The sequence below is a fragment of the Microplitis mediator genome, chromosome 7, assembly GCF_029852145.1.
Source record: "Microplitis mediator isolate UGA2020A chromosome 7, iyMicMedi2.1, whole genome shotgun sequence".
NCBI classification, from domain to species: domain Eukaryota; kingdom Metazoa; phylum Arthropoda; class Insecta; order Hymenoptera; family Braconidae; genus Microplitis; species Microplitis mediator.
The window spans coordinates 4,082,381-4,098,984 of record NC_079975.1 but is presented as its reverse complement, the minus strand read 5'-3'; the positions used below and the strand labels follow the sequence as shown (position 1 = coordinate 4,098,984).

Below are 16,604 nucleotides of genomic sequence, written 5' to 3'. Positions count from 1 at the left end.
ATCTCATTCACTGAATCACCCCCATAACAACCCTTAACCCATCATTTCCTATGCATGTTGTCAAAAAAACACTTGAAATATGACTTCTAATGCTTTGACTCTGCTAACATTTTGAAAAAATCTTTGAGTCTATATAAAAAGGGTAGTAAAAAATCGCCATCGAAATCCATTAACCGGATTACCCCCTTTAAAGTTTTATATTTTAACTTTGACATTTTTCGACTTATAAATATTATTGTTATTATTATTTATGATAAATTTTTAATAATAGCAACTGACATCGGAAGAATTTAAGTGACAGTCAATATACGGAATAAACGTCACAAATAGTATAAAAAATTTTTATACTCATCAGTGAATGACAGAAGTGAAAAGTGAGTTGCGAAGTTGTCAATGTGTCATGTAGAATATTTTTTCATTGTCATATATCAATTTTTAATAAAAATTGCAACTACAAATTTCTAGTCATTTTAACATATAAATTTTTTTTATATAAAAAAATATGTTAGCTCAATTTTATATTGGGTGTTATATGAATCATTTATTTGTTAGAAATAAAAATAGTTACTCGCAATAATTAAATAGAGTAAAGAGCGTGGGATCACTGATTACATTGCATCGAGCAAAAACAAATGGAAACTTTTCGACAATAACTTTGAATAAAAACAAGTTTCTTTGGTTACTGTAGTAAAAAGGTCGAGTAAAATGTTACTTTATGCAGAACGTTAATTTGAATGAAATTTTCACAGTAATTCAACTTTCAAATGCGATCTTAGGAGTACAATATAAATTAGTACAGTCAAATTGGGTAACTGCAACTTTTCAGGATGAAATTGTTCACTTAAAAGAATGATATTTCAAAAAAATTCAAATAATTTTTTTCAAAGGTGATGATTATAGCCAGGATTTTCGCGTTAATTTAAAAATAATTAATAATTAGTGGTGTGAAATTTTTGATATTACCAGGAAAATATTGGTCTTATGAAAAAAATTTTCAAATAAAAGTTGTAGGAAATTTACTTTTCTAAAAAAAATGTCTCTTATAATTTTTCCTTAGGACTAATAGTAGAGCCGTAATTTAAAAATTAAGATTTTCATAATTAACAAAATTTTGAATCATTGATTATGAATCTTAATGTTTGAATTACAGTCAAAATATTGATCGTATAAGAAAATTATAAAAGACATTTTTTTAATAAAATTAAATTTCTTACAACTTTTGTTGGAAAACTTTTTTCATAAGACCAATATTTTTCCCGTAATATCAAAAATTTGAACTATTGATTTAAAAAATTAGGCAAAAATCTTGTCCCTAGTGATGATAAAAAAAAAAAAACGTAACAAGAATAATAATAAATGTCAAGACAAGCAACAATTCAAACAACGTCATTATAAATTAATTTTAAAAAGTATCCTCAGTAATCTATCAAACGAAATTTACATCCCCAATTTTTTTAATCAATTTTTAAACCATTAGTCATTTTATAAATTCCGTAACATCGAGAAACTCGCATATAAAATGGTTAGCATAAATGTTAATAGATGCATTTCACGCGCAGTCTCACAACCACCGCAAAGAGCAACGACTCACGGCCCTGTACTTCTGCAAGAGACATTGGAATATACACATAATATTATTCATAAGACGTAGAGAAGATATAATAGTGTGGTCTAGGTTTGCTTTGCAGGGCACTACCTAGTTTTGCATGTGTCCAGGTACGCTTATAGTTTTTTTGTGGTATTCTTATATTATATCTGCTTATATTTTTCTAGAAAAATCTCTCGAGATGTTATAAATCTATATATATATATATGTTTTTTTTTTTATACTCACCCTACTCCATTTAATATGGATCTTGTGAAATATTCATAGCTTACGTCCACGCATGCTGAAGATGCACAAGTAAAAGCTTCATGAGGGATGAAGCGATAAAATAATAAATAAGAAATAAAAAATCTATAAATAAATAAAAGATTAACGGTATTCATATAGTTTTTCTTTTTTCACTTAAGTGCACTTATACTGTAAAAAATCGGGAGTGAATACGGATTTTATTTCAATACGAATTCGCTCCGTTATTCGGAGTTCCGGAGTTTAAAAAAATTCACTCCGCGTAAGGAGTTTTTTTATTTAAATAGGGAATTTTTATTTGAATTCGCATTCACTCCGGTCCGAAGTTTTAATAATTAAATAAATTAATATTTAATAGAAACAGCTGTTAATTAAAAACATAATTATTTCAATAAATGATTCATTCAGATGTTAATAATTAAACTTAAAATATTATGTTTTTAATTTATAAAATGTTTTAGTAACTCACTAAATAATAATTTCATGTATATAATAGGGGAGAAGGGGGCAAAGTAGGCCCCTTAAAATTTTCAAAAAATATGGGGGCAAAGTGAGCCCCTCAAAATTTTTTATACCCTAATAAATTCAAACCGATAATGAACTTATCAAAATTTCTTATACAATGAGGGCTAAAATAGACCACCAAAACTGTTCATTAAATATAATTTATTGAGAAAATTAAAGATAATAAAATTAGGTTTTAAAGTTATATCGCAGCAGACTATTAAAATGCCTTTTATATTATTAAAATACAATTGTTTTATAGTTATTTGCAAATACCACACGTGTAAAGAATTAAAAATATCAAATCCGAAATTTTTTGGAGAGCCCACTTTGCCCCTAATTTTCTATTTTTCAATTTTAATGGACGCAGCATAATGAAGTGAAAATAAGTATCAAGGGTCTAAAAATAAGTAAACACGTAAAAAAAATTAACGAAATTATAATTATTTTCCTTAAGGGGCCCACTCTGCCCCTCTCTCCTACATACTAAAAATATTAAATTATTGAATAGCTGTAGTGACAAAGTTTGTATGGGAATGTTTTATATTTCGGTACAAATGAAATGTTATCTCGTGGTATGGTCGATATCAGCCATATGACAGTTTGTGACCCAGTGGAATTATATTTGTTAAAGTTTTATTATCGGCTGCTTATAATTTTTAAAAATCATTTCGCGTGAATATATGGAGGGAGCTCGTAATTATTTCACTATCTATTAGTAATTTTTTTTATAATTAACATTTTTCGAAACTCCTCTTCGGAGTAAAATTCACCCCGAGGGAATTAAATAAATAAAAAATCATCCACTCCGTATTCACTCGAAATAATGATAATAAATAATGTCTATGGAAAGTGATTAACAATCCGGTTGTAAATGATCTATTGACTGTAAGAACAATATTATAATAATCAAGCTAAACGTACAATAGCAAAAACATTTGCGACGACAAGTAGTTGAAGTAACTAAAATTAATATTAAATATCAGTAAATTAAACGCAGAATTGTTGCTCATTAATCAACAAGGATCGTAATTTGTATAACAGTGAACAGCGAAATTATGCCTACATTTGAACCCACATGCTGTAAAAGTACATCAGAGTACGGGATGGAGTTTATTGTGATATGAAAGGGAGGGTTGAAAAGGGAATGAAAATGAGGGTTGGCATGTCACTGTGCCAGAGAATAGGTACTATGAAATAGCAAAACTGTATCAGAGCACCATCGAAACTCCCTTGTGGCACATATTTGTCGTTATACCGGACAATAAATTTATTAACCAGCCCACCGAATCGAAGGTTACGCTATCCGCATTTCGGTACATATCAGTTGGTTATAAATGACAGAAAATGTCAAGTTTGCTTAAATTTATTAATACATTATATACATTGTATATATTATTAAATATTCAACACACATTTAGAATGAATAATTATCATTAGTATATTTTAGGTAAATAAAAAAATATCTTTGCCTACAAAATTATATTTTTAATTTTTTTCTAATAAACTACATCAGTTATTAATTATTTTAAATTAATTAATAACTTTTAATTACTAGTATAGAAGGAAATTCGCGTAATATTGTCGCGTAAATAACAAATGTGTCATACGCTAATATTTTGACCCCAGTGTAAAAAATTACCACTACGAGAGTTTTCGAAATTTCTCTTACAATAAATTCTAGAACATATTTGTTATCATTAAAAAGAAGCCGCAACTTTGATCATTTTAGATTTTTTTTGTTTTTATTAAAATTCAAATTTTGTCTCAAGTACGCGCCATTTTTTAAATTTACAAAATTAAAAAAAAATAGAGTTTCACACCAAAGATAGACTTCTTTGAGATAAATTTTGTCCGTAAGTAAGTTTTTAAAAAAATATTTTCATTCGAGCGGGAAAATTTCAAAAATCAATTTTAATTAAAAATCGTCTGGGTTCAAATGTCACCCCGCGTAATTTCGGGGTTAAATAAATACTAAAAAAATTTATAACAAAATATATGACCCATTTTACCCCCAGCTTCTTTATTTTAAACCAAAAAATATTACGCCTGACTAAAATGCACTTAATCTACTAGTCCTCAATAAAAACTGTCGTGTTTTTACGTTCTCGACAATAGTATGAAAAAAATTATTATTTATAAGACCATTAATAATTAAAATAAATAGTAATCAATGGAATTCGATATGGTCCTCCACTGTCTCCAAACTAAGTAACATCCGCACCTCTATCTGGAAGTCTGAACCGCAGCTCAACTCTAGGCGAGATCAGTGTATTTATACGAGACTCAGGATTGGACACACGTCCTTTTCGCATGGTCACATCATGAACAAAACTGAACCCAACCGTTGCCCAGCATGTAATGAGACGGTAGCTGTCGCACATGTCTTGACAGACTGCACCTACCTTGAGACCAAAAAAAGGAACCTACAGCTTCTGCCAGATCTACGAAGTCTACTTAATGACAAGAAATACTGAACACCCATCAAGGACATCATCAAGCATTTCAAATACTTACAAGACATTTAAAGTTATAAGATCAGTTATTCTAGTTGAATTTTCGATCATATTACGATTAAACTGTGTATAGTAGTCGCTAAGGATCGTCTGGTTGATGCGACTTTAAATAAATAAAATAAATAATAATAATAATAATAATCGATACTCGTTCATTAACTTTGTTTACTTTTGTGAATATAAACTTCAAATAAATTTTTTTCCCATAGTCCAGATTTAAATTCCCGAATTCTGTTGCCATTTTTTACTCCATAGACATCCGTACAAATATTTATTTACTAGTAATTCGCATCGCGTATTGTAAAAACTGACTATCAAACTTTTTCAAATATCCAGCATTTATTTAGATAGAAAAAAAAAATAGATCGTTAAGCGTTCAATTAATCTGACATCCGAGTTATTTTTCAAGCTCGCCCTATATACCTGAAATAAACAACGTCCAGTACGATTGAAAACAAAAACAAAATAGAGGTAAATCAACAAATAATGAGTTTTAAACTGATGATAAAAAAAATTAAAGGAATAAATATAAACATTTATTGAAACAAATAAATAAATTCATTAGAATCACAAGCCAATGGAGAAATAAATAACTTGAGATGAATTAACACATTAGTTTATTTATTTTAGTGTTGTTTTTTTTTTAACTATGAATAATGTCAGTTGCCATCTTGGCTGTTAGCGAAATTCAATTTCCCATAACAAATAGCCGGGCGAGCGTAAGCTCAAATAGCTCAGAGCTATCGAAAAACAATTAAACCGGTAAAATATCGACAAACACGATTCGATGGACAGCTGATATTTTATCTGGCAATAAAGGTCGGGAAAAGTTTCGAGTGAGTGTGAATTTGAATCACGAGTGGAAGAATTTAAAACAGTTATAATAACAATAATACTGCTAATGAAAAAATATAAATAATATTCGGGCTTTTTATAAAACTCATGGATATTCATTAGTCGATTACCAGTTGATCAATTATTTTGTTTATGTATATACATATATATATTTTTCTATACGGGAAAAAAAACAATTTTCATCTACTGCTGCACATATTTTTTATGCAAATAAATTCCATGTGATTTCGAATTTATTTGTTACTTTTAAAATGATTTTTCAATTTAAATTTTAAAAGGTCCATTCGTTAATTTGATATATTGTGTCAGCGAATGTAAAATAACTCACGTTAAACAAATTATACATCCGTTATAATTCATTTTATTAATCAATGACCCAATCGTTTTATTTCTTTTTAATTTTTGAGTTAATTGGAAAAATCAATCTTTTATGACGCGAAAACAAATTAATTGTTATTTTATGCTTGGAAAATAATTTTAAAATATTCCCTATAATTATTTTTTTAAGTAATTAGTCGTCGAGGACATTAATTGGAAGTTAGTAATAATTTATTTATTAAAAAAAAAAACGATAAACAATTTTTCACGCGGCATTTTATAAATTTTCAAATTAGAAAAAAAATCAGGGTTTCACACCGAAGACAAACTACTTTAGGATAATTTTGCTCCGTAAGTACATTTTCCAAAAACGATTTTTATTCTGAAAGATGAATCGAAGGCAAATTGTCTGGGGTGTAAAGAAAAATTTGTTCTGAAAATGTTCCAGAAAAGTTGATAGCCGTGAACTTCGAAATTCGAGACAATTCTGAACTTTGATTTGATCATCTTCAGAAATTTGGAAACATTAAAGAGTAAAACAAATTTTCAACTAAGTACTTTTTAGGCTTGAAAATTTCTCTGGTATGAAGAACATTAAAAAAAAAGACTTTTAAACCAATTATGAACGTTTTTTGACTCTTTATAGGACTTTTCGAGAACAAGGTCTGGAAATTAAAATTTTTCATACTCTTGTTTTTTTTCCAAATTCCAAAAATGATCTATTCAACGTTCGGAATCGTCTTAAATTTAGAAGTTTGCTATTATTAAATTTTTTGAAACAATAATTTTTTACATGGATCAGTGTCATTTAAGGGTTAGATCCGAACGAAACTCAACAATAAAGTTAAATACTATTCTGTTTTAAAATTAATAAGCGATCGTAGTCGTATATAGCAAAGTCGAGATGCGATATATGTCAATATTTAATTATCATGATACTAGAATCTGATTTTTTCTTGGCTAAAAAATTTTTTACAGCAAAAACAGTATTTCCCTTTCTAGACTTCTGTTCCATCATTAAAATTTTAATAATTAATTAATTAATTAAATAACTAATGAGCACCATATCCAGCGCCCATTTACTAAACCAAATATACATGACTAAAATAACGAGATAAAATACAGAGGAAACTATAACGCGAATTTGTCTAAAAATAATGAAATAGACAAGACAAATAAAATAACAAGAAATACATCTACGTATACTCATCATCTCAAGCGACGAGGTGAAGCTTCATAATTACATACCATGGTGAGCAATTAAATTAATTCTTTCGCACTGTGTACTCACCTCACTGTTCAGCTACTGTGCATTTTCTTTTGCTTCATGCTTTCATCCACTATCTCACTACTTCCACCCTACCCCTTACCCTCCCCCTTGCCCTCCTTTAACCGCAACTTCTTTTACTTCCTCCAGTTCTACTTGCTCTTTTTCATCTTCTACCGTGAAACGGGTTTCATTTAATTTTACCTTGAGAATTCGTCAAGCAAAAAATTTATGAGGTTATCATAGTCTGCAAAGAATAACTTTAAGATATAAAAATAAATTTGTTTTTTTTTTTAAATTAAATAAATCTAGAGGAAAAATATAAAATAAATTCATATCATAGGGCCCGCCTGGTTACAGTTAGAAGATCAGTCCTGTAGCTGCTACAAGGTCATGTCCTGTGGACAGGAATAACCTGTAGCTGCAACAAAAGTGATCTTGTGAATACTTAGGAGCTTTTCTGCCGCAGCTACAGGGCAAGTCCTGTAGTTATACCAGAACTAAGTCCTGTAGCTACAACAGAATTGATCTTGTGAATACTAAGAGGCTTTCCTGTCGCAGCTACAGGGCAAGTCCTGTAGCTGTAACAGACCTAAGTCCTGTAGCTGCAACAAAAATGATCTTGTGAATACTTAGGAGCTTTTCTGTCGCAGCTACACGAGAAATCCTGTAGTTGTAACAGAACTAAGTTCTGTAGCTGCAACCGGGCCATGTCCTGTAGCTGTAACAGAACTAAGTCCTGTAGCTGTTACCGGGCCATGTTCTGAAGCTGTAACAGAACTAAGTCCTGTAGCTGCAACAGAATTGATCTGGTGAATACTTAGGAGATTTTCTGACGCAGCTACACGGAAAATCCTGTGGCAGTAACAGAACTAAGTCCTGTAGCTGCTACCAGGCCATGTCCTGTTACAGCAAAGGTTATTGTTTTTCCGTGTATCCATAAGATCGATCCAATCACGATATTTTTTTCTCCGTAATGTCTTACCGTCTTTAAAATTTATGAGGTTATCATAGTCTGCAAAGAATAACTTTAAGATATGAAAATTAATAAGTTTTTTTTTTAAATTAAATAAATCTAGAGGAAAAATAAAAAATAAATTCATATGACACCTTTTAAATTTTGATTTTTTTTCTTTTTTTAATTATTATTACATTTATTTAAACAATAGTGTGTGTCACGTCAAGAGATATTTTTTTACATTACAATTTTCATTCATCAGTCACACAATTTATTTATTATTTTAATCGTTCACACATTTGTCTTTTAACATGATACATAATCAGTATGAACGTTTTATTAATTTATTTTTATTATTTACAATGCGCTCTAGTATTTTATTTTAATTATTTATTAGATTTTTTTTTTTTACTATAAAATTTTCTGATGCGATAAATTTACCGCGTAGTCGTTAAAATTATTCACGAATTTATTGGAGATTTCTGTCTCGTTGTGCATTTATTCCCAACGATAAATATTATTATTATTATTTTCTCTCTTCAGCAGCGTAAAGTCCCCATTAATTTTATTTTTTATTTTTTATATCCATTTATTTATTCTGTGATCGATCGATACCACCGTCATACCAACGACATCTCGTTATTTTATTATTATTTTTTTTTAAACGACAATAAGTGAAGAAAAATGGTTTTTATTCTGCAATTAATATAATTTTAATAATATGTTAAATTCATATATTTTTTACACAATAAATATCATTTTTCTTCGGACATATTTTTTTTTTCTTATCGTTTATTGATTACAACTTTTAATTAATTAAATTAAAAAAAAAATCGAACTGTAATTTGTTAATTCCATTGTCGTCTTCGTATACATGATTAATATATAATGGAAAAAATATATAATTAATAAATAAAACGCTGTCAAGTAATTATTTTTTTTATTAATTATCAATCAGTTACTTATCGCATTAAAGTAAAAGTGGGAAAGTTGAAATTTTTTTTTAAACTATGAATTGTTGAGCAGAAATTTAATAATTATGCGCAAGAAAAATTAAATTGTCTGATAAAATCTTTAAATTAAATTTTTCATAACTTTTTTTTATATTTAGAAATTCTTACATATGACCATTGATCTTTTGAAAAAATAATTAACTTTTATCTGAATTTTTTCTGAGCTGGAAAATTAAATTTACAAGAATGTCAAATGTTTATATGAAATATTTAATATAATGTCTATTTATTTATTCAAATTTAAATTGCCCGCCGTAACATGTGCGTTTAAATATTAAGGAGAGACGGTAACCGATTTTCGATTAAATTTAGTTCACAGACTAACAATGGAAACTTAACCTTTAAACGCTAACCCCGGTCTGACAAACCGCCAATCAAATTTGAAATTAATGAAACTTTTTTTTAAGTTTGTGTTAAAATATTAATTAATGTGAAGTTTCAAAATTAATAAAGTTTATATTAGCATTAATTCATGTCTTTTTCCTGAAGAGATAGTTTTATTCATGTAAATACTTCTAATGGCGGTCTGTCAGACCGGCATTACTTGTAGCATGCAAATTTTTAGGGTTACCGTTGAATGTTAAAATGGAGTCTTTAGTAGATTTTCAGAACTTTAACAGAGGACTCAAAAGTTCATATTTCCAAAAATTTTACTTCGTTTCGGAAAAAAATCAATCTTAAATTATCATTTACTCAACAAAGAGTACAACTAAATTCGTTAATTTTTCTGAGAGTGAAAAAGGTCAGATACCGTTTAACCTCAAAGGCGTTAGCTGTAACAAGAAGGTCCAGCTTTCAATCCCGGGATTCAACAACCGATGTTTTTTTTTTTAAATTTATATCTGATGTACAACAAGTAGATATTCGACTTTGCGTACCTCCCACTTTTACTCTACTAACTAATAAAGTAATTAAATGTATCAATGACAAAGCATTACAAATGTGATGAACAAGTCAACAGTCTTTGAATGTCAGCTCGTTGAGGTGCGTGTTTTATTAATATATAAAAAATCTATACACTCTAAAATTAATATATCTAATTAATTTTATTTTTAATATTTTTTCTTCAATATCAATATCAATTTTTTTATTCTTTTACGCAATTTCATATCCATTTTCATGCGATAAATCGATAATTATGTTCACATTTATCCTCCGTTAATTGTCTAATTTAAGTTTTCGTCTCTCATAAGCCTACGAGTAATATATTTTATTTATTGTTAATTAATTGAATAAACAAATTCGTCGGAATAAAAAATTAAATTTATGGAATGGAAATTTAATAATTAAATTAATCAATTAATTTTATGTCTGAATTAATAAAAGTAATTAAATATTTTCTTTAAATTATTTAAACCTGTGGCATAATTTCCCGCCCGAAAGACTTTAGTATACACCGAGTGTTTTTCTTTAAACATATTAATATATTTATACATATTATATATATTTTTTTAATATCTATACACAATATACTCTAAATTTTTCAATAAACATTTTTTAAAATTTAATTATCAATTAAAATTTTTTCACTTAATGCCACTCAGTAATTTCATTAATTTATTTTATTTATATTTTATTTGATTGTTCGTTTTTTCATTACTCGATATTAATTTGATTTCGTTAATAGAAAAAAAATCAAAATATTTTTTTCAAAAAATTAGAAATTTTCACGAAGTTAATTCATTGTTTATTGTTTCACTGCTACTTTATTTATATACTCTCGCCTATAAATATTTTATAGTAATAATAGTAATCAATTTTTTTTTACACACAAATTTTCACAATTTTTTTTTTATTTTAAAAATGCAAGGAAATATTCTCATTAAACCAGCGTAAAAAATCTTAAATACCGTTCGATAGTTTTAATTATACTTTGAAAAATATCGACTCATAAAAATTTTCAGTTTTTATTATCGTTAGATATTAAAAAAAAAAAAAAATTTTTGGAAATTCGATAAAATGAATAAATTATTCCGAAATTGTGTGAGGAAGCGAAAGGACGTTCCTGTTTCCGATTAAATTCAACCTCACATCCCATTGGCGAGATATTAAAAAAAAAATAAGACATCATTCGTCAATTTCTTGAGGAGGATTTACACATTGGCTTGATTTTGTTACCGTTATTTTAAAAATCGATCATAAATTTACCGATCAAGTTTATTTTTATCCACGGAAAAATTGGAACCCGACTGATTACTGTTCTGCACCCGACAATATGGTGCTGTAAAAAAATGCTCGGTCTCGGTGCAGCGGCACACTGATTACTGTGCGGACCCTGACTGGATAATATGCGTACAGGACCCCGTCAGGTCTGTGCTGCACCACAACCGGAAAGTTAAGAAAATTTAAACACTGCATCCAACCAATCAGAAGTGGGTTCAATGAAACATTTAATGAGGCTGATCTTAGGCATTTAACGGCGTTTATTTTGAGCATGTATTATATAAAAAAAACCGTCCATGTCCCTCGCGATTGAGTCGTCCATCTTACTGCTGTAATTTGAAAACAATTCCAAATTTAAAGTTTCAATGACTTTTAAATATTTCTCACAAATAATTACCCTCAAAATTCCGTGTAAAAAAAATTCCAAAAAAGTTCCGCATGTGGAACTTCTAAACATGAGACAGATTAGAACTTCGAATGGAACTTTTTTCGAACGTTAATAATTTTGATGGTAAAAAAAAAATGTTTATGAGCAAATTTATAGTCCAAAAAAGACGTTTTTGGAACTTTTTTGGAATTTTACATGGACATTCCAAAAAAGTTCCAGAATCACCACTTTTGACTTTTTTATGAACTAAAAAAGGCATTCCAAAACATTCCAAAATCACTACTTGTGAATTTTTTATAGAACTAAAAAAAACATCCATCAGAAATTCCAAAAAGTTCCAAAAACATCCTTTTTTGACTCTAAAATTACTCATAAAAACTTTTTTTTTACCATCAAAATTACTAACGCTCCAAAAAAGTTCCACTCGAAGTTCTAATCTGTCTTATTTTTAGAAGTTCCACATGCAGAATTTTTTCTACACGGGATAAAATAAAATTTTTTTTTTTCAACCACTTAATGAGAATACCTCCACATTAATAATTTTTACCGCCATAAATTTTTTAGCTCAACTAAATTTAAATTTATCTATTAAAAAATTTTCATCAACTCTAATTAAATTTTCGCATGCATCAAAACGAAAACAAAAAAATTTATATATATATATATCAATTATTTCAAGCTCTATTTTTTTTAATCGTCACAATAAATAATTTTATATAGTCCAAAATAATAAATAAAAAAAATATGTTATTTTATCATTATAATTATTATTATTATTTTAAAACTTAAATACATACAATAATTATTAATATGTATTTTACACATTATTGGTAAACTTAATAAATTATTATAATACCAATTATTATTATTATTAATAATTATGTCTACTGATAACTTACCAAATTTACAATTAAACTTACGTATTAGATCGTCCACAGTAACCCAATAAATCCACTTTACTTTATAAAACAAATTAAAATTTAATTTACTCATTTTTAAATATACATCACGATATTAATGACATTTATTTATATTTAACTGTTGCCTTGAGGACAAATAATTAAGTTAAACCAACCAATTGCCATATACAAACACCGTTCTTGAGATTACAATGTACACACGTACACATGTTCCACTCACAACAATAAATAAACTAAATACCCGAGGGCTATTGTTAATGCTGTATAAATCCACTTCTTTCGTACTCGGGTGTTATTTTCATTTAAATATTTATAGTTTACTTTAACGGATTATCGCGGGGGTTTAAATATTATTATTATTATTATTATTATATTTATTTATGTATAGTTAGGCCTATAAATGTCCAGAATATTAGCTCATCTCAGTAGATTCGCCGTGAGAAGTGTGAGCAAGGCCAATAATATTGTTGGTGTTAATCGACAACTACCCCCGTGTTGCATTGCTGCTGGGTGTTCACCTGCAATCAAATTTCAGTTTTTTTTTCTTGTAATTTATTTATTAAGTTACGTTATGAATTTAATTTATAAGAGATATCGGAATAATATGAGACGGAAAAAAAATTCTTTATTGTATAGGGGTGGGGATGGGGGGAGCTCATTTTCAAAATGCATGGAAAAAATTTTCAGTCGCTGTTAAAAAAAAAATTTGATTAAATTAAAATTTTTTATAAGTAACTTACATAAAAAAATGACATTTCACATAATTTTTAATAGTTTTTGTTATACAATGGAAGTTATTAATATTTTTGAATTGACACTCGATTTTTGAAAAATTTTAGCAAAAAATTCAAAATAATGATCAATTATATTTACAAAAGTGATTTTGAAATGTTTTAAAAATATTTTAAAAAACAAATTTTTTAACTTCCCGCTAAGAAAATTGAAAATTTTCAAAAATTCGGGAAGTTATTGGTTTTGGTCCGATTTGCAAAAACCGAATTTCTATCAGATTTGGACGTTTTGAGGTTCTAGGAAGCTATCCTGACTAATTTCACGATGATGTCCGAGTGTACGTATGTACGTACGTACGTATGTATGTATGTAAATATTCATAACTCTTGAACGGATGAACCGATTTTGATCTTTGAGGTGTCATTCGACGCGGCTTGTTAATGTCTTGAAGCCGTAAAAATTTGAACTTAATCGGTAGGGTGCGTTCAGAGATATTTCAAAAATAAAATTTTTTCGAAAATGTTTTATTTGGATAACTTTTAATGTGCTCTATGGATTGATTCCAAAATCTAATCAGCTCTAAAACTCTATAAGCCGCGTCGAATGCCACCTCAACCATCAAAATCGGTTTATTCGTTCAAGAGAAACCGTTGACGAAAGAATTCAAAAAAAATTTTTTCCTTGGTTTTTTTGAAATTTCTCAAAAACGGCTAAATAAATCAATTTCAAAATTTGATCAGCTTCAGAACTTGATAAAACGCGTCGATTGCCACCTCAACCATTAAAATCGGTTAATTCGTTCGCGAGATATCGTGGGAGAAGGAAATGCTAAAAAATGGTTTTTTACAAAACAATGGCATACAAAAGTATTTGCGAGCTCGAAGAGCTCGAAAATGTATTCACAATAATGTTTTCGAGCTCAACGAGCTCGAAAACAGCGGGAAGTTTTGGGGCTGGCCCGCAGGGTCAACTGACAGACCGATTTTTTTTATAAAGTTTGGAGGCTACCCTATATGTGTATGGGGTAGGTTGACCATAAGGCAAAATAATTACATCGAAATTTTGAGTACAAAAATTTTTAATTGAAAAATTTGTGATGAAAAAAAAAAATTATGGATGTTTTGGGATGATCATATTACCCTACTATTAATACAAGACTCAAAAAACACAAAATTTTGAGATGACAGTATTGCTGCATTTTTTCCATAAAATGGAAAGTTAAAGTTTTAAAATAAACAAAAAATTTTTTATTTTATAGTTTGATTTTACCCTAATTACCCTGTCAGCGAACAGTCAAGTTACGAGTAAATGAATCTAAATGAGTTGAGCTGAGTCACGTACTCAATTTTATTCTTTATAACTATCGCCTGTATATATTGTAAGAGAATAAAAGTATTTTAAGCTTTACCAGCCAACAAAATTATCGCGATAATTTTTAAAAGCTTATGAACTTCAGTTAAAGTTAACTCATAATTTATGGCGAGAGTTTAATAGAATGCACATTTTTTTTTTTTCTTTTTTTATTGAAATACCTTCAAACTTAAGTATAGAAAAACATTAAAAATTTAATGTTTCTGCGCCCGGAAGATACCGCGTTTTTTAATTTTAATTTCCAATCCGTGGTTAGATTCTAGAAATTTTATTTACATGATTGTTCAGTTTCCAAACAATTTATTTTAGGTCACGATATTTTATTTTTCAAGCGCAAAAATAAAATAATTTCATTTCAAACTTAACAGATTAAATTCATAATAAGAAAAGTGTGAAATACATGAACGATTTTATTGAAAAGTATAAGAAAAAAAAAAAAAAAACGAGAAGGAATGACATGGAAAACTCGTTATCATGATTAATTCACATTTTATTTATAAGTTTATGTACATATATATTGAAAATCAATAAATCACAATAATTTAATCCGCAAAAGATAAGACGATTTTAATTAAAAGTTTATAGCCGGACTTCAATGAAAAAAAAAAAAACAAGATAAAATTGACGTTAATCTTAAATTAATTATACGAATCCTCATACTTATATTTTATAAAATCAATCAGTAAAAAAAAAAAATAAGTTTAAAGCTCAAGTAATTCCCCTTGAAAAGTTTAAAAAGTAATAATTAATGGAATAAAAGTGCCAATTAATTCTCTTTGTTGCCGGCAGTGAATATTTTAAAAAAGTTGTAGATAATAAATAACAGTAAAAATATAAGTAAAATAAAATTTATCAGAGTTATAAAATGGTAAAATGATGTGGCTGTTGATCAAGTAACGTGACACCTCGTTAAGAACTTTGACAATCTCGAGATTGACGCGCACCTGGAGCTCGTTAACTAGACTCTACACTGAATTTTATGCAATATATATATATATATATATAGATATATATCTATAGGTATATTCATTGATATAAAGCATAGAAAATTGAATATATATATGTATATGGATATACGTGTTGAAGCTTTGGTGTTAGTGTTCGCGTTCTACGACTAGAAGCATCAGGAGAAAGCTTTTGATCTATTGCTAAAAGGAAAATGTCATGGATAATTTAGTATCTCGTTAGTTAACCGATCGTGCGAGTCTTCTAATGTAATTTTCAATTTATTAAAAATTACAACGTTAGTTTCGATTCTCTTTAATGGCACATTTTTCATTTTACATATGATATCTTCAATGCATGATTGAAATGTATTGTTTTCGTGACAATTTATCTGTTAATTATTTCAATTTATGACATCCAGGAGACGAATTTTTTTATTCTCTATAACTTTTAATTAATTTTTGCAGCACTGATGTATTTACATATATGAACTTTCTGTTTAATGTATGTTAAAGTATAGTTAAAATTAAAAATTATTTAATTTATTCAGTTTCAGAGTTTTATGCTCAAGGATTGTATGGTAACTTTGCGACTGTAGTTTTAATTTTTAATACTTTTTTTTTAGACTAAAGTTTACTTAATTGATTTAAAAAATCATTAGTGGTGAATATTGTATTCATAATGAACAAGAGCGGCTGCTCTTTTCATGGAAAAATTAATTTTTTTTGAATTAATGAGAAGACTGGAAAATATTTGATATAGATATTTATAATTGACTTTGAATATTTATAATAAAATATGA

General features: G+C 28.0%; 2 protein-coding genes across 8 annotated transcripts in view; one reads left to right on the top strand and one right to left on the bottom strand.

Annotated features, from left to right (window-relative positions):
* LOC130672087 (zwei Ig domain protein zig-8-like) overlaps nt 1-16,604 on the top strand; it is a 109,531-nt gene that overhangs the window by 80,305 nt on the left and 12,622 nt on the right. The gene's annotated exons all lie outside the window — the stretch shown is intronic.
* Nucleotides 8,426-16,604, bottom strand: part of LOC130672088 (hemicentin-2-like) — a 161,841-nt gene continuing 153,662 nt past the window's right edge. For all 7 annotated transcript variants that reach the window (XM_057476362.1, XM_057476359.1, XM_057476363.1 and 4 more), the window contains one exon: nt 8,426-13,272. In XM_057476362.1, the coding sequence (XP_057332345.1) occupies nt 13,172-13,272 (101 nt within the window). In that variant the 3' untranslated portion in view covers nt 8,426-13,171. The remainder of the gene's footprint in view (nt 13,273-16,604) is intronic.